Source organism: Simochromis diagramma, unplaced genomic scaffold (assembly GCF_900408965.1).
Source record: "Simochromis diagramma unplaced genomic scaffold, fSimDia1.1 OVJJ01000079.1, whole genome shotgun sequence".
Classification (NCBI taxonomy): Eukaryota; Metazoa; Chordata; class Actinopteri; order Cichliformes; family Cichlidae; genus Simochromis; species Simochromis diagramma.
In genome coordinates, this window is record NW_024387075.1 from 3,624,937 (window position 1) to 3,649,346 (window position 24,410).

General features: G+C 42.6%; 1 protein-coding gene across 9 annotated transcripts in view; it reads right to left on the reverse strand.

Annotated features, from left to right (window-relative positions):
• Window positions 1–205: 205 nt before the first annotated feature.
• Window positions 206–24,410, reverse strand: part of neo1a (neogenin 1a) — a 153,788-nt gene continuing 129,583 nt past the window's right edge. For 2 of the 9 annotated variants that reach the window (XM_040045541.1, XM_040045547.1), the window contains exons 13-29: window positions 22,055–22,196; window positions 20,131–20,241; window positions 19,822–20,016; window positions 18,090–18,185; window positions 14,149–14,372; window positions 10,831–10,969; window positions 9,571–9,678; window positions 9,051–9,245; window positions 8,016–8,048; window positions 7,698–7,763; window positions 7,246–7,372; window positions 6,843–7,087; window positions 6,212–6,304; window positions 5,702–5,869; window positions 3,709–3,996; window positions 3,403–3,539; window positions 206–2,631 (exon numbers count right to left, since the gene is read on the reverse strand). In XM_040045541.1, the coding sequence (XP_039901475.1) occupies window positions 2,545–2,631; window positions 3,403–3,539; window positions 3,709–3,996; window positions 5,702–5,869; window positions 6,212–6,304; window positions 6,843–7,087; window positions 7,246–7,372; window positions 7,698–7,763; window positions 8,016–8,048; window positions 9,051–9,245; window positions 9,571–9,678; window positions 10,831–10,969; window positions 14,149–14,372; window positions 18,090–18,185; window positions 19,822–20,016; window positions 20,131–20,241; window positions 22,055–22,196 (2,454 nt within the window). In that variant the 3' untranslated portion in view covers window positions 206–2,544. Of the gene's footprint in view, window positions 2,632–2,662; window positions 2,850–3,402; window positions 3,540–3,708; window positions 3,997–5,701; window positions 5,870–6,211; window positions 6,305–6,842; window positions 7,088–7,245; window positions 7,373–7,697; window positions 7,764–8,015; window positions 8,049–9,050; window positions 9,246–9,570; window positions 9,679–10,830; window positions 10,970–14,148; window positions 14,373–18,089; window positions 18,186–19,821; window positions 20,017–20,130; window positions 20,242–22,054; window positions 22,197–24,410 lie in introns of those variants that run through there. The other 7 variants (XM_040045546.1, XM_040045549.1, XM_040045542.1 and 4 more) reach the window with 6 other exon arrangements.

Sequence of the window (24,410 nt, forward strand, 5' to 3'; positions counted from 1 at the left end):
AGGATTTCAATGTTGTAAATCAAGCCTGAATAGCAATCTTTGACCTGTCGTTTACCGAAAGATATTTATCCCCCCCCCTCCTCAAAATGTAAAGCCCAAGGTTAGAGACTCTTCAGTGTTCACTCATCTCTGGAGTATGTATGTATACCAATGCTGCCTGTCGGGCGTCATGTCTGATGAAAAGAAGACGAGCAGACACGGTTACTTTGTTAGTATTCATAATTGTTTGTATACACAATGTATAGGAGCACCAATAAAAAAAACATCTTTTTTTTTTCCTCTTTTTTTTTTGTCCAAACATTTTTTCCGACATTTTTTAAAAAGCCACAGATTTTTTTTCTCCATTTCTACAGAAAGCAAAGAAAGCTCTGTACATGAACAAGCAACAACAGAATTCCTCATCGTGAGCTGCAGAGTATAAACCACCTGGCCGCTCAATCCATATCATCTCTGAAGCAAAAAAACAAAAATAATAATAATAATAAACATTAAAAAAAAAAGAAAAAAAAAAGACCAGCTGCCTGCTGCTTACCTAGGACACTACGTTACACAAACAGCTTTCGATATTTAAAACACAAGATATGTAAGAAATGTACTTTCCAAAAATTGTGAAAAAGTGCAATACAGGTTCAACTGTTTACAACTCAATAGATTATTTCCCAAATGGAGTCCGCTCCTTTTTCTCCCGCTTTTGTCCGTCAACCCCCACCCTGGTCCCTCCCGACGTGCCGCCCCACAAAAACTTGTTCCTTGTTTGTATCCATAGTTAAAATCTCTTACAGTTATATTGACATTCATGACGATGTACATGTATGAGAAACATGGTATTCACAAAAGTAGAGCAAATTACTATGATCGCAAATGACAAGTTTCTTTGGGTAAGAGGGTAATGAAAAACTAGTTTCTTTTTTTTTTCCTTTTTTTTTAAATATTGGATTTGTGTATAGAACAAGCTTCTTTTTTTTCTTCATACAAAACCATGTAAAAAAAACAAAACAAATTGGGAGTCCCCTTCAAAAAGGCCAACATCTTTGCATCTGATAACATCTGTAGAAGAACCACGGTGATGGAAAAACAGCAAACACACTCCTGCGCTGCCGGGGATCGGGGATGCACGCACACACACGTGGTTCAGCAGTACAGATGCTTGAAACCAAATATTGTTTTTTTGGAAAAACAACACACATTCGACTTAACTTCTGGTATAAAACACAACTCGACTGTTGCTGTAGATGTTTTTTTTGTAATTTAGGTGGGGTGGGGGACCAGCGCCCTGAGTCCTCGGTACCCCTGACCTGCGAGGAGATCCTGTCAAGTCCCACTGAACGATGAAGAAACAGCTGCTGATGGTGACAGCTGAGTGACACCATCCACGCAGAGCAGTCTCCACGGCGCCAACATACCTGTGCGTTGGTAAGGCTTTTTTTTTTGTTTGTTTTTTTTTTGTTTTTTTTTTAAACTGAGCTCCCGTGACAAACCAAAAACTGGAAAACACTTTCATGTACAAAGGGTGGCAACGCGACCTCAGAGAAGAATGTACTGTAGAAACGCACCAGGTCTCTCTCTCCTCTGCTGATATGAAAAACTGAGCTTCAGGACTCATTCATTATCCCACTTCCATCCCAAATAATAATAATAATAATAATAATAATAATAATAATAATAATAATAATGAAATGATGGGAAACATTAAAAACATCAACAAACAAACAAAACATATGTACATGTTTATAAGGATATTTATGTAAAAAATAATACAATAACAAAAAAAAACCAATGAAAAGTCATATGACACATGGGTAAAAGACAAAAGAAAAGTTGATGAATAATGTAGGCTTGGTAAAGAGGAGGAGGAGGCTGAAATCCAACGTTCACTTCACTGAAACTGTCCAATAGATATACAAAATGCACAAAGAAAACACTAATCAAACAAACACTGTGTGTAGACTGTGCCGCATGAGCACCATACATCAAAAACCAGCATATTTTTTGGACTTGACACTGAATCAACCGTCTCAAGCGAGAGTGTTCGGCACCGAAAAACAAACAAACAAACAAAAAAAAATGACTACCATTTTTGCTGAGGAAAAAAAAAAAATTCACAATCTTCCGGTTGAAAGCGACCAATGTTTGTTTGTTTTTATTTTTCCTTTTTAAAAGTTCATAGTCTCTGAGAATGGTTCTTCATATAAAGATGAAGTTGTCTCACTTTTTCTTCCCTCTCATGGCAATCTCCTTCCTGAGACTGAGCAAGGTAAGCCGGGGAAAAAAGGAAAAAGTAATTCCTACGTTTCAGTCTGGAAGTTTTGTTTTTCTCTGCAGGGGGAGACGCGAGAGTTTTTTTTTCTTTTACGTGGGGATGAGAAGCCATTTTGTGTCCAGCAGCCTCTGGCTCCGAAGGTTTTGTTGATTTGTTTTGTATTGTTTGGTTGTGTTTTTTTCTTTAGGGTGTGTGACTTTCTGTATGTGTGTGTGGGGGGTGACAGAGAGTGTGTGGTTGTGTGTGTGTCTGTCTGTGTGTGGTGTTTTGGTGCAAGTGCATGCTCATGGCGCTGTGGTGATGGCGTTCAGGTCCTTCATCAGGCCCTCGAGGTGGGCCATCTCCTCGGTCAGCTCGTCGGGCTCGTAGCTCTGGGGGAGAGGAACAGGGTTACTGCGGGGGGCGGGGGAGGGGCAGGGGGGGAGGGAGGCAAGCACCTGGAAGGAGGGAAGGAAGAGAGCAGAGGAAAGGAAAGGAGAGGAGAGGATCAGTCAGGGATCTTTCACAGAGGACAGGGAGGAGTTTGGCAAAGGGGGCGCATGGGTGAGGTGAGGCGAGCTGGAGGGGGGGGCTGGGTGGATCAATGAAACTGAAGGGTCGGAAAAGGACAAAAACAGAAAGAGGCAGCAGACAAAAGCATGACGTCGAGGAAAAAAACCAAGAGAAGCCAACACCAACATACGGTCAACAGCCAATCAAGGCAGAGAGAAGGTTCAATGGCAAAAAATTAAAAATCATTCCAGTTATGGGTTTGTTTGGTTTTTTTTTTGTTAAGATCGGTAGTTAACGGTTAAATGAAATGACCAAAGGAGAGCCGACAACGCCACAAAAAAAAGAGAAAGTAAAAACATGGTGAGATTGAATTTGGAAAGAATACAAAAAAAGAAAAACAGAGAGAGAGAGAACAAACAGAAAATGTGGTTAAAACCGATGTTCAGCTGAAAGTAACTGTATCATCCAGTGCCCAAAGTAAACCTGACATGGATTTGGAAGGAATGTGATTGGTATCATTTATAAAAAACAACCCAAAAGAAGCAGCAAAAATAATATCAAATATTCACCACCATCATCAGGCCTACCAAAAAAAAAAAAAAAATCAGACTGCCTTACTACAAGCAGCCAGTGTGGGGCGCTGTACTCACGCTGTCTACATCTTCTAGCATCTTGCTGGTCTCTGGTACATCGGGGGCGTTGGGCACGGTGACCACCATCGGTGTTCGTGTCCTTCCTAGTGTTCCGATGGAGGCTGTTTTCACAACATGCGGGTGAGTGGGAGGCCCTGAGTGAAGAAAGGTCACACGAAAATACTACACTCAGTGAACGCAACACACACCAGTGCTTTAAAAAAAAATTTTTTTTCAGCTCGCAAAGACTTTTTAAGAGCTAGTTAGAAAAATTCTGATTCAACTCTGTTTAGCTTGGTGGGTGTCAGTGATATGAGGGCTCACCGGTCTGAGTGAGCAGGGGAGTACTGGGCAGGGCGGGAGACTCATAGGATGGGTGGCTGGAGGCTGGGATTGCAGGTACAGCGAAGCTCTTGAGAGGGTGGGCGTGGGCATGCGGGTGAGCTGAGCGGAGTGGGGGCAGGTTGCTGGAGTAGCTAGGCTCCTCCTCTGTGGTGGTGGAGCCGTGGTAGCTGCCCTCTGGGTCAGCCAGGATCTCTGAGGGGCAGGAGGCTTGGGAGGAGGTGGTGGCAGGAGGGGCGGGCTCAGAGCTGGGAGTATTCCTCACAGACTCTGGAGAGGAGGCAGCAGGTGGGGACAGTCAGAATACGGGTTTGCAGGATTAAAACATTTGTCGGCATGCCAGTGCCTGCCAACCGGCTTGTAGAAAGTTACCAAGAAAATGTCATAATTAATAATTAAAGCTGGAATTTTAGGCTTTCATTTTTGGGTTTGCTGTCGCCAATCTAAATATCTGTCATGGAACTTTCTATTTGTGAGTCTGTACACGAGAAGATGAGAAACCTGTCTTATTTAGAATCCTGTAAATATACATATGAACATTACATCATTCAGGTTTCAGTTCATCCTATCCCAGTGGTCTTTTCTTTGTGTTTACATCTCACAGTATCCCAGTTCTATAGCAATATCCAGGTTCCTCAAAACATGAATAAGAGCATGCAAACATCTTAAGTGTTAAAAAAATAAAATAAAAAGAAACTAGGAAAAAAAAAGCTCAGTAGCAATAAAAAGCAAACATCTTAACATTTCTGAAGCTGCAACTTGTGGTCTACCTTTATAAATGACTTCAGGTCAGTTGAACACCAGTTCAGCCTTCTATTTTTCTTTCACTATAACTAGTTATTTGTGCATTATACTGCCAAAAGTATTCACTCACACACCCAGATCAGTTCAGGTGTTCCAATCACTTCTGTGGTCACAGGTATATAAAATCAAGCACCTATGCATGAAGACTTCTTCTACACACATTTGTGAAAGAGTGGGCGGCTCTCAGGAGCTCAGTCGTAGGTACTGTGATAGGGTGCCACCTGTGCAAGTCCAATCGTGAAATTTCATCGCTGCGAAATATTCTACAGTCAACTGTGCTGCTATAAAAATATGGACATGATTAGACATGGTACAGACCTCCAAACTTCATGTGACTTTCAGATTAGCTCGAAAACAGTGTGTAGAGAGCTTCGTGAAATGGGTTTCCATGGCCAGGAGAATGGTACTTGTCTAACTGCATTGTGCCAAGTGTAAAGTTTGGTGGAGTGGGGATTATGGTGTGCGGTTGTATTTTTTAGGAGTTGGGCTCAGCCCCTCAGTTCCAGTGAAAGGAACTCTTAATACTTCAGCATACAAAGCTATTTTGTACCATTTCATACTCCTGACTTTTTTGGAACAGTTTGGGGACGGCCCCTTCCTGTTCCTGTTCCCTTCCTGCAACATGACTGCGCACCAGCGCATAAAGCCCAAAAAGACATGGATGAGAACTTGACTGCCCTGCACAGAGTCCTGACCTCAACCCCACAGAACACCTTTAGGATGAATTAGAGCGGAGACTGCAAGTCAGGTCTTCTCATATAACAGTGTCCGGCCTCACAAATGATTTTCTGGAAGAAGAAACACTCCTAAACCTTTTCGAAAGCCTTCCCAGAAGAGTTGAAGCTGCAATAGGGTGGAGCAACAATATATTAAACCCTATGCATTAAGAAGCTCATATCCATGTGAAGGCAGACGTGTGAATACTTTTGGCAATATAGTGTATCCGACTGCATTCCCTTGTTTATCTTGGTAAAGAGCACAGCCAGTATGTTAGGAAGGAAAGCAACAGTGGTTAGTAACACTATGGAGAACTCAAATATGAACATAAGGTGGTAGCGGCATGGGAATGAATAAGCAAATGACAAATCTGTGAGTGGTTATGACATAAGGTAAGAGTGCCCTTGTCCTCTTTGTTACTCCTCGTGCTGTCCAGCAGGGGGCAGTGTCTCACCTGTGGAGTCCACCCTGTCTAGATGAGAGATGGGGGTGCAGGTGTGCGGGCGTGGGTACCCGCTGCCCTGGTGGTAGAGGTAGCTGCGTGTCGCCGACGACAGGCTGCCCATGTGATAATAGTGGTGATGGTTATCGAGGGAATGGATGGGGTGAGCGCTAATCACGGCTGTGAATGGAAATGGACATGAATACACGGACACACAAACACAACAAGATGTTTAACCAACTGGTGATGAGGATGATGATGATGAGATGTACACATGCAGTTTTCTGTGACACACACACACACACACACACTTCAATATTCTCTGTCAGCTTAGTCACTAAACCAAAAAATCCCCAGAAACGTTAACATGTCACGAGAAGCATGAAATGTTTTATAATTAGACAACCACAAGGAACATTTGGAAGTTGTTAACTTAAGACTTTGTGTGCTCTAGTTTCATATTGTTTTGTGAGGAGTTTCCAAATCGACTGCACAAACACACACACACACGCACACACTTACGCTGAGGCGGCTGCGCATCAAAAGGCATCATCATTTTAGGCCTCATCCCTCGTCGGCCTGCTAGTGTAGACATGCTGTCCTCTGATTCGTGGCCTAAAAGGTACGGTGGACACCAGCCAATCAGAAAGAGCTGCTACCCTATTGATTGTCGTTTTTTTCCCCCCTTTTATTAACGATCCGTCTGATCTCAGGATCCTTAATCAATGCACTAATTGGGTTTTGATTGTATCTTTAAATGTCACAGTTACATTGAGTAGCTTTACTGTACTTGCAGAAACCTGCATCATGACGAGTAATGGGCAGCATGTATGAAAAGCATGAAATGTTTTGCATGATAATCACAGGAAAACAACAGTAATTGAACAGGTGTTGACTCATGACACAAAAACCTCTTCAGGACTCCTCCAGCAACCTCCTGAAAGCAAACCTGAGGATATTACCTCATTCCTACCTGAAAATCATCGTTTTTTTAAGTCACACGCTTAAAATGTAGTTTTCTGTCTGCAGCCAAACTAGAGAGGTCTACTCAATGTTATTATGCATGTAAGCTCAGGCAGCAAGGGTGGCATTTCGCTTTGATCTCTTTTCCCAAAACATCACATTTTAAGTCTCCGCCTTGAGCAAGACTGACCACGGTAGGAGTTGCGCCTCTGCTGCAGGTGGGGGTTGCTCTCCAATCCGCTGTCAGCAGGGGTGATGTCCTGTGAGGTGCGGGGAATGGGGGTTTCAGTCATGACTGGGTTGGGGTCTGGCGACTTGTCCATGGGTTTAAGCTCCAGCCTCTCATGGTGAATCCAAAGATCGGGTGGCTTCAGGTCTTTGGAGTTCCCCTTGTATTTGTGAGAGCCGTTGGAAGATTTTGAGGCAGCCCGCTTTCTATCAGAGAGAACACAGAGCTGTTAGCGACAGCAGCAAAACAGTCAAAGATACTGGAGGGAGCTGATCTGTAGGTTAATAAAACAGAGTGAGAAGATCTATATTACAAAGAGACAAAAAGAGAGCATGCAATGTAAAAGCGGGACAGTGCGTCTTACTTTTTCTGGTGGGATGTGGTGCGCCGCGTGCACAGGAAAGCCCCCACTACCACCACTATGATGGTGAAGGCTCCCACTGAGATGATTATGACAATGACCAGGATATGATTTTCCCCATCTTTAATTCCTCGGCAAGAGAAAATCAAAGTTAGAGTACAAACTTTTACGCATTAATGTCTGTATGAACTTCAACAGAAAAAAAAAATTAAATGCAAGATCAGAATAAATAGTTTTAAATTTGTACTGAAACAAATATGAGGCTATAGTTATAAGTCACCTCTAAGTGATAAATTATTAGTCTATGATCATTTCTAAGAGTTGGTTGAGTTACATTGTTCAGTCGTGGGGACACTTTTGGGAAACTTTGTCCAGGTTACAGCACGACTGTAGTGTCTGACAACATGACAACTGAGCATGAGCACTAAATAAGGCAGGAGGAATTATAATCTTACTTGGTGGAACAGGGTCCCGTGGAGGTTGGTTTCCTGAAGGTCCCATCTTTGGTGTGAGATTTGAGGCTGAATCAAGATAAGTGAAAAACAACAAGTCATTTTAATGGTCTTTTCTATCACCACATAGAGCCTGTCAAATGTTTATTATCTTAAAAACTACACAAGCACAGTCACACAGACTAAGTTTTTCTTTCCTTCTTTCTTTTTTTTTTTTTTTTTTTTTTTTTTTTTTAAATCGGCGTAGAAGATGGTCCTTGGAAAAAGAGAAACATTAGGGGGTGCAGTCCAGCAGTGATAAAGTGTGGAGAGCGAGTTTACCTTGGTCATTAGCCATTTTGTCAGAGGACTCAGCTTAACAGGCCAAGGGAGAGCAGAGAGGGAGAGACAATAAAAAGCAAAAAAGTGGTTAGCTGAAAACAGCAGCGAGGGAGACAGAAATAAAGTGAGAGATGGGGATTGTGAGGAGGAGGAAGAGGAAGAGAGGGGCAAAACTATAGGAAGGAAAACCAGTAGGAAAACCAGACAGCAGCCAAACAGAGTATGCTAGAAACAACCAGACTGACATTAGAGGAAAGTATATTGAAAAACATATACAGAAGTTAAAACACACACTGATATATATATATATATCTATATATATATATAGATAGATAGATAAAAAATACCTTCCTACAGTCAACACACACTGACTTTATGTCCTAAATATTAGCATTCTCTAAAAAGAGTGGATGCTTATGAAATATATTCAGCTAAAACCTAAATCAGCCGTAAGAAGCAGAAACAAACTGAACCTACAATATTCTTTACAACATTTGCTTAGCAGACTCATCAGTTAGCAGCCCAAGCCAAATTAATCAAGAAGGTTTGAAAAGCATCCTTGTTATAGCTCACGAGTTTCACGCAGCAATAGAAGAAATGCTCAAAGGTGTTTGGAATAAAATGTATTTAAGCTTATATGATGAGTTGAATGTTCTATGGAAAAAAATCCATCTGTAATTTAAATCACATCACATATATAAATACGCCGGTGCAATCCGAGGACGGTCACTGTGTCTGAGAAAACAAAAATCTTGAAGGCCCATTTGTTGATTTTTAGACAGCTGAGGGCAGAATAACTCCACGACTAACCCAAAGCCCTGACATAACGGCAGCTATGGAAGCTGTGTACTGTGTATATGTTAGCCAAGAGCTGCCTATTTACACATGCATAAAGCTACGTGATGGCTAAACATCTCACAGTCCTCATTTCTTTTTGTTAGAGAGCTTAAACGTCTATTTAACCGATGGACCTTTGACTTTGTTTAACAGTCTGTAAATGCTGCCATATGAAAAACGTGCGTCACATAAACCTACTTTTTGGAGTGCGGAACTGCACGGGCTCAGACATGGGGCCCATGCCCTTTGAGTTTCGGGCCTGAATCTTGAAGTAGTAGGTGGTGTCCAGCGTTAGCTCCTGGATCTGGTGAGTCAGACGATTGCCCACCACTGGTTCGATAACCCAGTCGTGGACCACGGCGTTTACATCTGTACTGTAGTAGATGATATAGCCTACAAAAGAAGACGCCAAGAACAACGAGCAATTGTTTAAAATGTAGTTTTAAAGTAAGATCACGGATATTGTTTTTATTCTTAAGAGCCCCAACAGGAGAGCATGAGTGATGCATTTACATACTTTTCTGAAAGATATCTACTTTTACAGAAAAAATATCAGTCTGCAGCTGGGTGATCAGACAGCTCCCAGACATATTCACAATCTGCACATCAATTCTTCACCTAAATGTGAGTCCATTGCAGTGCAGAGATGCTACAAAATGGTCAAAATAATAAGTAGTGACAAATCTGTGTGAAGGACAAGAGAGGCTTTGGGGCTCACCAGTGATTTTTCCATTGGCCTCAGAGGGAGGCTGCCAGTTGACAATTATGGTGCGTGGTTTGTTCTCTTTGCTCACCACAGTCACATCCTTCGGGGCGGAGCTGGGAGCTGTGACAGGGATGGAGACGAGACATTGTTCGAGCTGATGAGAAGGTTAAATAACGCACATGCACATGTTCCTACTACTAACTTTCATTTCAGGATATAAATAAAATGTGGAAAGTTTTATGCTGATAGTATTCCTGCTGGACTACAAAGCAACAGTTTTTATATACTATACTTGTGTGTGTGTGTGGGTGTGTTGATGATGCACACGCACACAATAGCATCCATTTCCTCAGCTGTGAGACAAACCCCCAGGTGGGCTGAAATAAAAACGCTGTTCACCTTTCCTTTAGAAAACTCAAAAATATTTATGCAAGAGATTAAAAGAAATTGTTTTTCTTTTAGTAATCTCAAAGCATGTTATTATTTTTTTTTAAATATTATCTTTTTTTTGGCATTTTGCCTTTATTTGATAGCGATAGTGGAGACAGACAGGAAAGCAGAGAGAGGGGGTAGGAGACGCAGCAAAGGGCCCCAGGTTGGATTCGAACCTGGGCCACTGGCTTCTGGCCATAAGGTTGCCTGCTCACCCACAGAGCTAAAGTCGTACAGGTACTGAGAGTTTGCTTGTTGGTTGATTACCTGTTAGGTATGCAGCCAGCTTTTTAAAAAAAACAAAAAAACAAACAAACCCACACACACAAAGGGAGTTTATGGCTTTTCAAACAGGCTACCCCTCCTGAATGAAAGACCAGCCAAAAGTAGTCTAAGGGAGACTGACTGTCCATGAATTTTTTTACTGCTCTTCAGGCTGAGACACCTGGTCCAGAGTTTAATATAAACTGTATTTCTATTAATATTATTACATTTTGGAAGAATGGTTAGTCCCTACCTACTCTCCTTAAATTATCACCTGCAATTAATCCCCAACTTTGCTGCAGTTTTCCTTAATTTCTATTTTAGTTACTTTTCACTGTTTTGGTTAATGGCAGTCTTTGGTTTTTACTGGACTACACTGTGGAGTCACAGCTTGCTTGATAATCTTCAAGCATTGCCCCTCCTCCTTCCTTGGTCGGCAAGAAGTACAATGTCACTCCTGAGCCAGCCAGGGGGCTCGTTACACCGTAGGTGTCGTGTTCGTGTCTTTGTACTCATGTATGTGTTGTGTGTGTTTATGCGCGGTTGTTTGTGTCTGCGTGTCTGCAGTGCTCCTACTGGTCTCAAAGGTGGTGCCCTGGGCTGTCATGCTCCACGTGCTGACACGGCGGCCTTTGGTCACCATGACGGAGAATTCGTACAGCGTGTTGGGCTTCAGATCTGGCACCGTGTAGCTCAGGTTGGTGGTGTTGACCATCTGGGGAAAAAACGAGCAAAAGCGGCAAACAAGAAATCAGTTTGTGAGACGGCAGAGCCGCCGAACAACCCTGGAAACTGTTTTCCGGCAGAGAAAAGAATAGAGCTGTGTGATTTTTACTAACTGAATAACACCTGCAGATGTCTTGCTTTTCCAGACTAACAATCCAAACACTAAACACGTCAAGTTTCAATCTCAGAGAGAACAAAAACATTCCCGACTGAGAAGGTGAAGCAAGGCGGCGTTTCAGAATCATTTAAATGCTCCTTCAACTATAAAACCAGCTCCACAGATCAGTAAGACCTGTTTTAGTTCTAAAATAAATTACCAGTGTGAAGCATTCACATTCACGAGGCATTATGTGCACTATCCAGTGTTTGGAACCACATCCTTTCCATCTTTTGATGGTTTCAATCATGTTTATACGAAATAGACTCAGTTTTCACTTTATTAGGTACGCCTAGCTAAAATGAGTAAAGTCTGATGAAACAGTCCCGCAATAATTTCTGTGTTTATAATGCTTGGGTTTTTGTTGCAGCTGTTCTGAAGAGGTATTAATTCAACCTCACAGTTACAGCCAAAACAGGGCCTATTTACATCATTGAGAGTAAATATGGTAGGTAAACAACAAAAGCAAAAAAAAACAAAACCTGTCAATTTAAAAATAAATTACATTTTTAACCACCAACTAATATCCTGAACATTAAAACCTTCATGAAGTGGGGTTTTATTGCAAGACTTTTGCAGTGGACTGAGTGCACAGTGCCACAAAGAAAGTGCATCATTTACAAAACATCTGTATACGTTATTAAGCGCTAGTGAACTATTTAGAATCTGAAGTTATGCAACATTTATCTCGAGCTCCACTGGGATGAACTAGCATGAGAAAAAAAAAAGTAGTCGTAGCACAGAGTCAGGTTCTCCAGTGTCCTGTCTATAATGTTGCGTGCTATGGCAGAAGTGCAGCTCTCCATTGGGGGCTGTCAAACAGAGGGCAGTAGGATAGGAAATGAAAACACCCTGTTCTTTAGAACCATGCAGCCTGTTAGAGAGCAGTCATCCCTTCAATAATGTACAAGCGTGTCTGTGGACTTGCACTAAGGGAGGCATTAAGGTGAAGGCTTTACTGCTGGTATACCTCTTGAGTACAGCTATGTTTACATACACGATGTACTGTAAAGTTTCAGAGCCTCTCTAATAGACATCATAATATATTAGATTGGTGATGAGCCTCAGTGACACAAAACGTTTTAAGCATCCATTCATGGCAGCAAGCTGAGCAGTACTCCATATATCTGTACTGTTGTGGATTTACATTGTGTTAATGAATCTGCTGTGTAACAAGGCATCGCTCAAATTCTCCCTCCATTTCACTTTGAGTGACAACAAACCTTTGCAGTTCAATGGAAGCCTCAAACAAAAAACACTGGGTGCCAGCATCCGGTGCAAGACCTGGATACTGAGTCTCCGTACGTTTGTGCATACACCTTTCAAGGTGGCGGTATGGAGAATGCACCGTCAGATCTACGCCCTCTTTTTCTAGTTCTCAGTTCGCCTCGTCCTTGTTGAATAATTTATCGGGAAACGCGGCCTTTATCTGAGCTCTGCTCGGTCACAGGTTTGCACACATGCATGATACAAGGACCACACACACACACACACACATCCGCTGCGCTCTATTATTTGGAGATAAGTAATCATCATAATTGAGCTGCAGCTCAGGAATTGGAATCGGAATCTCAAACAGCCTGTTCAAGGCTCGGCTCACAGTCACTACAAATATTTTAACTCTTCAGAGAGAGTGCCTCTTAATTTGCATCTGTTGGACACTAATCCCAGTAAATAAATGTAAGATTATCATGTGGTGTTCTTCACTGATGAAGAACTATTGTTATGATTTTGTAACAAACCAAAACAATTTTTTTTTTTTTAAACACAGGAAAATCTGCTTGTTTAAATTCCTCAAATGAAGTTTAGTTTAGCGGAGCTGTTCAAGTACAATCACTCACTATCTTTGTATACATCTCTCGACATTGTTACTCCCTCATTTTCATTTCTCATGTTCATGACTATTTGTTTGGCCACTTACGTTTGCAATCCTGCCAGTCCTTGAACTGCTTCAACTCAAAGGGTGCTGTTCAAGCGATTAATTGATTAATCCAATTCTGTGCCAGTGTCTGTTAGTTTCGGGATCTGCCTTAACCACCTGCTTGATTTAAATTTTACAGGAAATGCAGCATCATATGATCCAGTGTTTGCTTTCACCCTCGCCCTTTGCTGATCGCTCTTCTGAGTCATTCTAAGTTAAGCTATTGCTAACTCAAACTAATATCTCAATGAATCAGCTTTTTTAAAACTGAAAGGAGTGATGGAGCTGCACACGTCTGACTTCCTATGGACGTAACTGACCAACTTTTTGTATTTTCATCCAGCGCGGAAAGGAATCAGACTGTAGCTGCTTGTGGAAAGATGGGGGAAAGCCAATTGCTGACAGGCTTCTTTATGAAAGGAGCATGAGTGTGTGAGGCTGCACTGTAAACAAACGCACCAGCTGCTCTTCTGCTTGACAAAGTAGCTGCTAAAGGACTGTTTACTCCAGCCATTGATAACACAAAGACTTCTACTCAGAATCCAGCTGTTTTAAAAAAAAAGCTAACTTCATGTAAGACACTAACGAGCAGGACGACCAATCATGTAAGAGCAAGTTCTGAGTTCTGATGATCATAAAAGTGCAGAGCATCAGTTCCTCTTTATAGCCCTTCAAAGGTTGAATGAAAACAGATCATCACACTGGTACAAATACCATGCTGCCCCCGAGCTTGGGAGCTGCTGTGGGAATACTTAATTATATATGCCCTCATATGACATATATAATTTTTTTTTATTATTTTCAGCGCATCAATACGAATATGAAGGGATGCACAGAAATAAACTGAAATCGTACTATGTTGCTGCATCACTAATGTTTGGACACAGCGATCTGATTTGACTTGTTCTCCGTGCTAAACGTGTTGCTTATTTGAAAGCGTTGAACTGAACCAGAAACAGCTGAATGAGCTCCAAAGATAAAAAAAACAAAAACAATAAAAGTCTAACTAAACCTGCTTTGGTTAGAGAATTGATGCCGAATTGTAAATCTGATAAACTGAATGCAATCATGCGAAAGAAGAATCTCTTACCTTCACTTTAGTGTTGGCAGGGATGTTGGTCTTCCATCGCACTGTGTAGTAGCGGTTATCTGTAACCTTTTGGCTCTTGGGCAGCGAGTTGTCGGCCCAGGTCACCTTGATGGTGTCGTGGCTCAGCACCGACGCCTGAACGCCCACCGGCGGCATCATGGGGAGAGGGTCTGGTACTGGGGTGTATGGAGCATGTAAGAGGTCGTACAGGTCAACATCGGGGTCTACAGGGTCAGGACATCAGGCCATAAAACCCAACATGCATGCGCACAAAAAATTAAAATGAGCAAATTAAAACGGAATGTGAAGCGTGGTGGATCAGACAGTGGAGCCAAAACAGGACGTGGGGAGGGACGCAGAGGAAGAAATAAGGTTAATGCGTTAAAAATGCAGGACGATGGTGGGGGAGGAGGGGGAGGTGGATGGTTAAGTGCAACAGGGATGGGATTGGGAAGGGTGAAAAGAAGGAGAGAGAAGATTCTATTAGAAAAACAGACACTGACCTCTACAATAAGACCAATCTACAGAAGCTACAGTACAGTATGTGCTGCTCTATCAACTGTAGCACTACGGAAAGAGAGGAAGAGATACTCTATTCATTAAGAAAAGATTACAGTAAATGGAAAACCGGAGTGAAAGAAGACACCCGTAATCCCGCTGCCAAAAGTTACATATTAATGTCACCCCAGTCATTTCAAAGAAAGAGTCAAAACGCATTTACAGATGTTTACATCATGGAGCTTTTACAACATTTTAAAGCAAAGTGGATGAACAGACGGGACACTGAGTGCCCAGGAATATCTTCCCAGAGAGCTGCCGAGAAGGCGCATTATGTTCTTGAAAACTGAAGAAGGAAAACTGAGGATTTAAGGAAGAAGCCTGGAGGCACAGAAGAGGGGAGAGACACTAACAAATGGTCCTGTGGTTGAGGGCTTGTGTCATATTGCTGCTTTTGTTGTGCGGCTCAAAGGTGGAAAGCTTGCTGCAAGGGGCGAGGTTGGTTGCTCCCTACTTCCAGTTGCAGGTCCTCTTAGAATCAATGCTAGATAATGACTTGTATACTCTTTTAAAAATATACAACTGAAAATATATGCGACCAAACATCTTTAAAAGTGTTAGATTCAGACAGTCAGCTTTGTGTTTAGCGCCTTTACTTAATATGGGTCATTTTATACTAGGATATACACTCACCAGCCACTTCAATAGGTACACCTGCTCAACTGCTAATGCAAATATCTAAACAGGCAATCACATGACAGCAACTCAATGCTTTTAGGCATGTAAACAAGATAAAGAGCCCCCCCCCCCCCAAAAAAAACAACAAAAAACAAAAAAAACCGTGATGCTCGTCCTGAGTATTTCAGAAACTGCTGAGTTTACAGAGATCAGAGGAGAGTGAGCCGATTGCCCAGAGCTGATAGAAAGGCAGCAGTAACAGTACTCCTAGCACTGATTACAACCAGGGTGTGTAGAAGAGCATCTCTGAACACACAACGTATTGAAGCAGATGGGCTACAGTGGTGAGGACCACACACTTCTCCCACTAAGAACAGGAAACTGAGGCCATGGTTCTCACAGCCTCACCAAATTTGGACAGTAGGACACTGGAAAAAACGTTATGAGGTTTATGAGCCTCGGCGGCTGATGCGACATTCAGACGGATGGGTCAGAATTTGTCATAAAGGTGGGGGAACAGCAGATTGGCAACTGTGTGATGAAGTCATCTTAACAGCATACAGGACTATGGTCGTTCCGGCACCTTTCCAAATGCGTGTCAACAAGAATTAGAGCAGTTTTGAAGGGAAAGAGGGTCTAACCATTACAAGTGTGATGTACCAAATGAGTGTCCGGTGAGTGTATGTGTGGTGCATTTTGGAGAAATGCATAGATAATTCAGTAAAAAAACACAAATACTTGAATACTAACAATATCATAATACTACTGTCTCTCCAGTTTGCACAATTCTCAGCAGTACTCAACCAGAGGTAATTAAGTAAAAGCTTCCATAGTGTAATATTAATATCTTTTTAAATGTTGAGTGGGGTTCAAACTAAGGGTCCAACAGGCAGCTGCTGGCCATCATGCTGAATGATAAACACTTTAAGATGACCTTGTGGCCGGTGAATTCACTGCTCACAGCTCTGTCCTTGGTTTAGCTGTGACTGGAGAAAAAGCTCTGGTCCGTCACCCGTGATGACACTCCTCCTCAGCCCACTTGTTGGCCCTCTACTCCCTGCCTCGCTCCATTTGATGCCTCTGTACATAGCTGCCCTCATTATACGCCCAAGACTGAGTCACAGAGTTTGTGTGTGCGTGATGAAGCGCCAAGCATTCATGCGGCTGTGGAGAGGCACTGAGGTTTTGGAGTGGCATGCAAGCTACATTTCTTTACCCAGGCTGGAAGAATACAGCGTTCAATATTGTGAAGGAGAAAAGGCTGACTTGCCCTTGTGGAAAAAAAAAATCTTTTTGAAATAGAGGTGAAATATTTCATTTCCTGCTTTTCAGTTAAGCGTCGTATTATAAAGTATTCAGCCTAGCACTTTCTCAACCAAAGTTCACCAAGTTTTCCTCAATTTTTTCCAAAAGTAAAAGTACTATGTAGGTCAGCTTGTCTTTTTAATCCCGACTTGAACAAACTGGCAGGAAGGGAACGCGCCCCCGAGGATTCAGCAGCAGACGATGGTGGTGGGCTTTGGTTCTGCTTTGAGAGGAAACGTTTGGATCTGACGAAGGGTTGCCAAAGCCACCACAGGGGGTCTGCGTGTGCGCAGCTCTGTATGTGAGTGTGTATGAGAGAGGATGTGAGGAAGCGTCATAGAGAGAAGGGTACAGTATGACAGCGTGCGAGTGTGTGCGCGCACTCCGGCTGCCACCCCCCCTCGACGCATGTTGACGTGATTCATGTCATCCAGCATCCCACCCCTCCTCAATTGGTTGGTGCAATAGTGCTGCAGCAGAGACAAACTGGAGTGATCAAGGCTGAGCGGAGAGGTGGGAGGCTGGATGGGAAAAGGAGGCGGGTGCAGCCCACATTCTGGGACACCCCAGGGTGCATGGGCTGGCTGTCTTCTGACACTGTCACATAATCTGTGTGAACTCCACGAACATGCAGTCTAACTGGCAGTGCCTCACGCTTTAAGATCATTTGTCAAGCACCCTGGATTGGGACTCAAGTCCTACTTTTAATTGTGTGGCTGGCAGCCTAACAGGACTGTCCATATTCTGCGGCTGTTTTTAGTCTGCAGCACAGAGAAAACTGCGTCTCAGAGTTCGACTGATGCTAGATATTTCAGGTCAGTGCTGATGTCTGCCAAAATCCCATTACGCTAACATTGCATAATGAACATTTGTGATGAGGCTCTTTTGAAGTCAGTTATGAAAGACTTCATACAAACTTGTCGCTGCATAAAATATTCTTCTTTTGCCTGATGAAGGTTCTTTTCCTTCTTTACTTAAAAAAAAAAAAAAAAAAAAAAAAAAAAAACTCAAGTAAAGCTTCTGCCGTTCATCCTGGTTAAAATATCCATCATCCCTCTCACATCAGGACTGATAGTCTGGGATAAAAAAATTAAGGGGTTTGCTCACTTGATTAAAAAGAGACTCAAGTATTCTGGGGGCCATGATGAAGAGAGTTAATTAGAGCAGTGAGACTCCCCGATGACCCATTATCTGTCTGGTAATTTGAAGTCGAGACACATTTTTTCTGATAATGACGGCGGATTAGAGAGAGCGAATAACTGTAACTCAGAATTTATTTTTTTACAGCCACACGGTGCACGGAGCACTGCTCACATTACATGTGATCTGAAGAACACCAAGATGAAGAGACTAAATGTGACCACTTCAAATGTTGCCTCTGAGCGCTTCAAGGTGTAAGAAATCCACTATCGCTTCAAATAAGAAAAGCCATTCGACATGTGGATGTGTCTGGTTCCTACCCGACTGTGCTCTGGTGACGGCGCTCTCGTACACGGGAATGCCTTCACCCACGTTATTGAAGGCTTTTAGTGTGATCACGTAGTGGGAGCTGGGGTCTGTGAGAGAAAGAGAAGGATGGGGGGGAATAAATTGATGCAGCCATCTCATCAACCAAAACTCCTGAGACGCTCAGCTTGAGATTGCAATATTAGCAGAGCGAGTATTTGAATACAATCAGTCCTATTACAGCCATTATAATAGAGACCTCAATTATGCACATATACAGTACTGTGTAAAAGTCTTGAGCCAACCCTCATCTCTTTACATGTTTCTTCTTCTATCAGATGGACCAGCTGAAAGGCCAGGTGTATGTTTGGTGGGTCTTTGGCAGATTTGATCTCTTAAAACATGATTCAGATGCAGTTCATCGGCTGAAGTCTAAGAAAAGCGTCTGGACTTTTCACCTCTCATTGAGGTGAAAAGTCTTGAAGACACTTTTCTTTCCAAGCTCCTTAGACTGCGTCTGCCGCTTCTTTTGACCCAACTAGTCCAGTTTTTTTTCAAATGTTTTCTGTTTTAGGGACACACTTCACACCAGCTAATATTCAGCTAATAGCCCTTTGGGATTTCACATTGTTGGGTCAACAATACCATTTCAAGTATGTCAAACTGTGTTTGGTATCTTTGGCATTTTTCACAGATTCTACTAAAGAAATAGGAACAAATTCTGTGTTTTTGTGACAGGCTGCTAAGTAGCAAAGTGCCTAAAGATACAATGTAAAATTTGTTCTTCACCAAGTCATCTGCTATGTGTAGACACAACGCTGTTCCATTCCTTTAGTTAGGTGTCTTTTGTATGCTTGAATGATTCATAAGTCAGTGTTAAGTGGCTAAAGAGACAAAACTCTGAAAATGGTCAGGTTCAAGGGATTGGACTAAAAATCACTGAAAATAAATTGATGTCCAAATAAAAACTGTGAAAGGCCTTCAGAAAGCCTCATTGGAAGAAAAATATGAAGAAATGGTTGAAAAATTCTATCCATCTTCTAGGCCCCCTTACTACAGCATTTAGACAGTGATCAGCTGTGGCAGTAGAGTGTGATGATAGAGTGTGATGCGCATTATATACTTAGAACAAAAAAAAAAATCAAATGTTTCTTGAACGGTGGTTCTATCAGAGCAGAGCTTCCTGAGGTTTAAAAGGAATTAACTTTAATTTCATCATGTAGGTTTTAGAGTCAAATACAGTTTGTGTGAGTTTCCCAAAGGCTGCATTGATCACATGCGGAGAAATGGCCCTCATGCAAAAGAAGAAGCAGAACATTTTAATGAGGTGAAACTGGTTTGATGACAGCGAGTGCTAAAACCACCAAATATTTTATTCAAATATCATGACCTTTAATTATTGTGTGCCCATTAGGCCAATCTGTATAATTAGCAGCTCAGGCGTGTGGTGGAGAGGATCTTATTAATTCTCTAAACACTCACTGTGGGGTACAGATGAATTAATTCAGTGCTTGTGCGTCTGCCTGTGTGTTTGCTTATAATACAAAAACCATTAATTAAACTTGGCGTATAAAGTATCACATCAAATAGATCACATTAACATTTTGTCCGATAATGATTTGACACGTGGATCATTAGTATTTGATCCTTATGTGTAACTATTTTGGGGACAAGAATGTGCACACATCTATACAAAAAGCTGAAAGAAACACATGCGAAGAACAAAAAGGGAGCGACCGTTTTTACCGAGGTTCTCGATAGTGAAGTAGCGCTGCTTGTAGTCCACCTTGATGGTCTGCGCGTGTGGACTGCCGATGCCGTAGCCAATCGCGTAACCGCGCACCATAATGTCCTGGTTCTCCGGCGGCGTCCAGCTCACCACGATGCTGTTGACCAGCGGCCGGACGTGCAGCGAGCTAGGCTGGTCCGGAACACGGGACTCTGATGGGGCAGAAGCAGGAAAAACTTCAGATGAGGAGGAAAAATAAATGCTAAAATAAATAATTGCTCAAAACCAAGTGACAGCTTCCGGTTTAGTAAAACAGCTGACGTTACCATCCAAGTCGCTCTCAAACGTCTCTGCCGTCATCCACTCGGTGGCCGGTCCCGTGCCATTTACCGTCATGGCTGACACTCGGAAGGAGTACTCTGTTCCATGCTCGAGACCTGGACGGGCAACACCAACACATCAGCCTGAGATTCAAAGCTGGAGTATTTAAATAGAACTTTGGCCAAAATGATCCGCCAAGTCAACTCCTCCATTAAAACCTCTCTCAGTCCTGGTTTTACTACTGGTGCGCTCTGATTGGCTGGGTCAGTTGGGCTTTCAATAACACAAATATTTTAAAGCAGATACCTGATACGTCTCTCCACGGCTTAAGGAGAAAATCCATAACTCGCCTAATCTATATTAAAGTTGATTACATTTTATTTTCACATCTGATGAGTACGATTCAATGGGATTTAAAGAAAAACACAACACTAGCCTTTAAAACAAGTTAAAAAGAGAGTGTCTGATAAAAAGTAGCACAAAACGAGAGACACTAAGAGCAGAAGTTTAAAAAAAATGGTAGTCTGGATTAATTCATATTTTAAAGCTATATCTCCCTTAGAGTGAGCTGCAACACCGCTGGGTGCCAGCTTTGGTATTCAGAGAAGAGGGGAACGCCTGCTGACAAATGATGTGTTGCTGTATTAATTTGCTGCAAAATTTTTCATCATCGCCGTATTGTCCCATTTGCACGCTACATGCTAATCCTGTACTCTCTTCGCTCTGTACCCACTATTCTGGGCCGCCCTTGGGGGTAGCTTCTGAAGACTGCCTAACCATCCGTGCCTCCGAGGCTACAACATCTTCTTCTAAACGCTTCTGAACCAACAAACACCCCTGTGTCCCCCCCCACAGAATGTTCTACAAAAATCAACTTTTAAGTGTATATTCTCTTTGATGCAGCACACAGCGTGAAGCCGGGCCACTTGAAAGTTGCTGAGACGACATCTAATATTAATCACCGCTAGCTGTGCCTCTCTTGTGATATTGTGCATATTTTGCTGATAGCGGTGGGTAATGTTAGGGTACAATAGGACATGTAACTCAATTGCAATGGGTTTAGAAACTGATGTGTGGATGTTGAGTAAATAAACAGGCCCGCAGTTAGTCTGACTAATCCCATGAATCATCCGATACGCATCTTCAGGCTCAAGATAAAAGATTTATAAAAAAATTTAAAAGAAAATCCTGCACCCCATCAGACACAGCTCACACTTTCCAAGACGCATCAGATAAAGATACTAAAATATAGAGATGACATGGAGTCTGATAGCATAAAAGTTTGAGCTTAGGGCTCAGTGAAAACGTCAAAAAGGGGAATTCTTTGTGGATCCATCATTTTAAAATCTGATTCGATATGTAAATCTATGCATCTGTATCACTTTTGGGCTTTTAGACGAGGGCATAAAACCATCACAGTGATGTCATTGTTTTTGTGTACAGCTCTAAAAACACCCTGCAGACGTGCACAGTGATGCATGTGTCCATAACTGTACAGCAAAGTCTTTTGCTCACAGCACTGCCTGTTAAGAAAACTGTTCATGTCTCCTCTCCAACTTGTCTTTGCACTTTTTTTATCTGGTGATGGGATGACTTTTCGTAGCTGCAGGGCGTGTATAGCTTTAAATGATCCGTCTTTCAAACCCGGTTCTGAACCTGCGTATCCAGGGTGGTTTGGAGACTTTGTTTTCAAACTGGGTTAAAAGGCCAAGCACATACAAGAAACAATTTACTAGCAGATGTGAACTATGGTGGCTCTCTTCCCACACCTGAACACCCACTGAATGTAACTGGAGGTAAAGTTTATAGCTAAACTCTTCCTGTACACATGGTAATAAATGCAATACATTTATAAGCACTTCCACTGGTCTGAGGGAAGAGGACGGATTTATTCAAAAAGTCATTAGTCACAATTTTTTTATTCATTACCATCCATGAGCTTGTAAAGCTGGGTGCCTTCAGTGGTTTCAGATTCGCTCCTGCGGGATCCTTTCCGGTATCGTATCTTGTAGCCGGTGATCTTCCCGTTCTGGCCGCTCAGGGGCGGAGGCTGCCACCGAAGCATGATGCTCTGAGACGGGGAAAGGTGTAAATGAAACAGAATGTCATGTTTAGCACGTGCTTTTGGGGCCTGTAGCTGTAAAGGTGACCTCACAGTTTAGCAGGCGGCATCGCACCTTCCCACGCACCTTGGCGTGGACCTTTGTGTTAACAGTGTCACCGCGGTCCAAACAAGAGGGAGACCCACATCGAGCAAACACCCCCGTGAGCGCGAGAGACGCAGCGCAAACAGATGCATTAGGAAGAGATGACTATGAATAATAAAAGTTGCGATGATAAGCGAGGTGTGTGGTCAGGTTAAGCCTGCAGAGACACCGAGGCAGAGAGATGAAGGCAAGACGCTCTGCTGGCGGGCCCACGCTGCACTCTTTTGGGATGTGCGCTGCTGAGTTTTTGTGTGCCCATGTGTGTTTAAAGAGATAGGTGGGGGGTGGCTCAGCGTGGGAGAAGAGTTAATTAACGCTTCCCCACTGTCACACTGATGCACAAAAGCCCGAGTACACGCACAGGGCACGCGTGCGCTCCTCCCCAGCAGAGTCGAGGGAATTGCACAAATTAAATTTGTGTGAAGTGTGTTCAATTATTTCCATTTTTCTTATTACACTATCGGCCCCGGCTCGTCATGTCTGTTGTGGCGCTAATCACAAAAAACAGTTTAATTGACTTTTGTAAACTCACAGGGGAAGGTGAAGAGGCAGATGCCAAAAGCAAAAAAATACAACAACAACAAAAAAAACCAGAGAAGTAAGAGCAGAAAACACGATGATCAGGTTGCCTTGTAGGTGAAAGATGCACCTTTCTGCTTGACAGGACCCAAAGAGGAGACCACACATGAAATGAATGTTAATTAGCTCTTTTCCACTTTGGTTGGGTGTACCGAACTAATTGCATAAATGGTTTGTATCTAAATAATTGTACTGTAATTATTCTTTTAATGGCTTGTTTACGCTCAAAGTGAAAGACAACGACAACAAAAAGAGAAAATGAGATGAATTACTGAATGACACTTAAAGGGGAAAAAAAAGAAGAAATCTGTCAGATGTTTGTTTCACAGCTTTAAACCGCTTGGTCCGGGCCAAAGTGAGGAGGGACAGCTGGCCTCACGCACACTATCCTCTCAGAAAACTATTCATGTCCCTTCCACAGACTGAGTCCGCTTCATTTTACTCTTAAAATTAGCATGAGAGCATTTTCTCTCTACAAATCTCAGCAGAGGATCCCTCAGCATGGGTGGCTAGCTCTAACTCAGGCTGGGAGTGTGTGATAGGATTGTCTGTCAGTGTTTTCCCTCACTTGTGCTAAGCATCGACCCGCAAAGGGCCAAAAGTGCTGGTTGCCGTTTTTGTAGTCAGTGCACACACCCCGAGGTTTTCCCCTATCTCTTCTTTTTTTCTTTTTGCAATTGCTGTCTCACATGTCATGAGTGAGAAACATCTTTTGTAAAAATTAATCCCTCACTCGGGTGGGAAAGTACAATAAACAGGCCTACAGCTCTCTGTTTGAAGATCAAATGGCTGAGATGATGGGCAGCCGAGGCCCGTTTCCTGTTTTAATCAGGGGCGTGTTGTGCAGCCAGCAGCCACCTCAGCAGCCTTATCAAATAAAGCGCGTCACGCGAGAACTGCGGCATGTTTCGGCTGAAATAAACAGGATTTAACAATGAAACTTAAAAAGACTGAGAGGATGCCAGGACTTGTTGGCTGAGCTGTGGGGGAAAAAAAGAAATTGATCCAGTTATCTCTGCTCCAAAGAGAAAATTGAATCCAGATAAAATGAGATCTCACTTTTAAACAAGTAAATCTTTTTATCACGTTGCCTATAAGCCTGCTAACAAAACAAAAAAAGGTGAGTGAGAAAGTGAGATCTCTGTTACAGAGGGTGAATTGGAAACTGGTCATCACACTTCTAACAGTTTGCACTTAATGAACCGATATTGGTTGAAAAGTTAACTTTTCCAACCTACATTCATTATGAGTTGTGTTATGTTGGGTTTCAACTAGATGTCTAACTTCATTCGACCTATAAATTCTACCTGAGTATCAGTTTTAGTTAGCCTGCATCTTCCTGTATCCTATCAGATTTGAGCTGTAGGCTCCCGTGCCAGTTTCTGTACGGATGGAGTGATACTGAGGATAAAACCTTCTGACAGGCGAGTCTCCTGCCGACGAGAAGATCGATGAGGGTTCACACGCCCTCTTAACCAGCTGGGGCTACAAGGATCTGA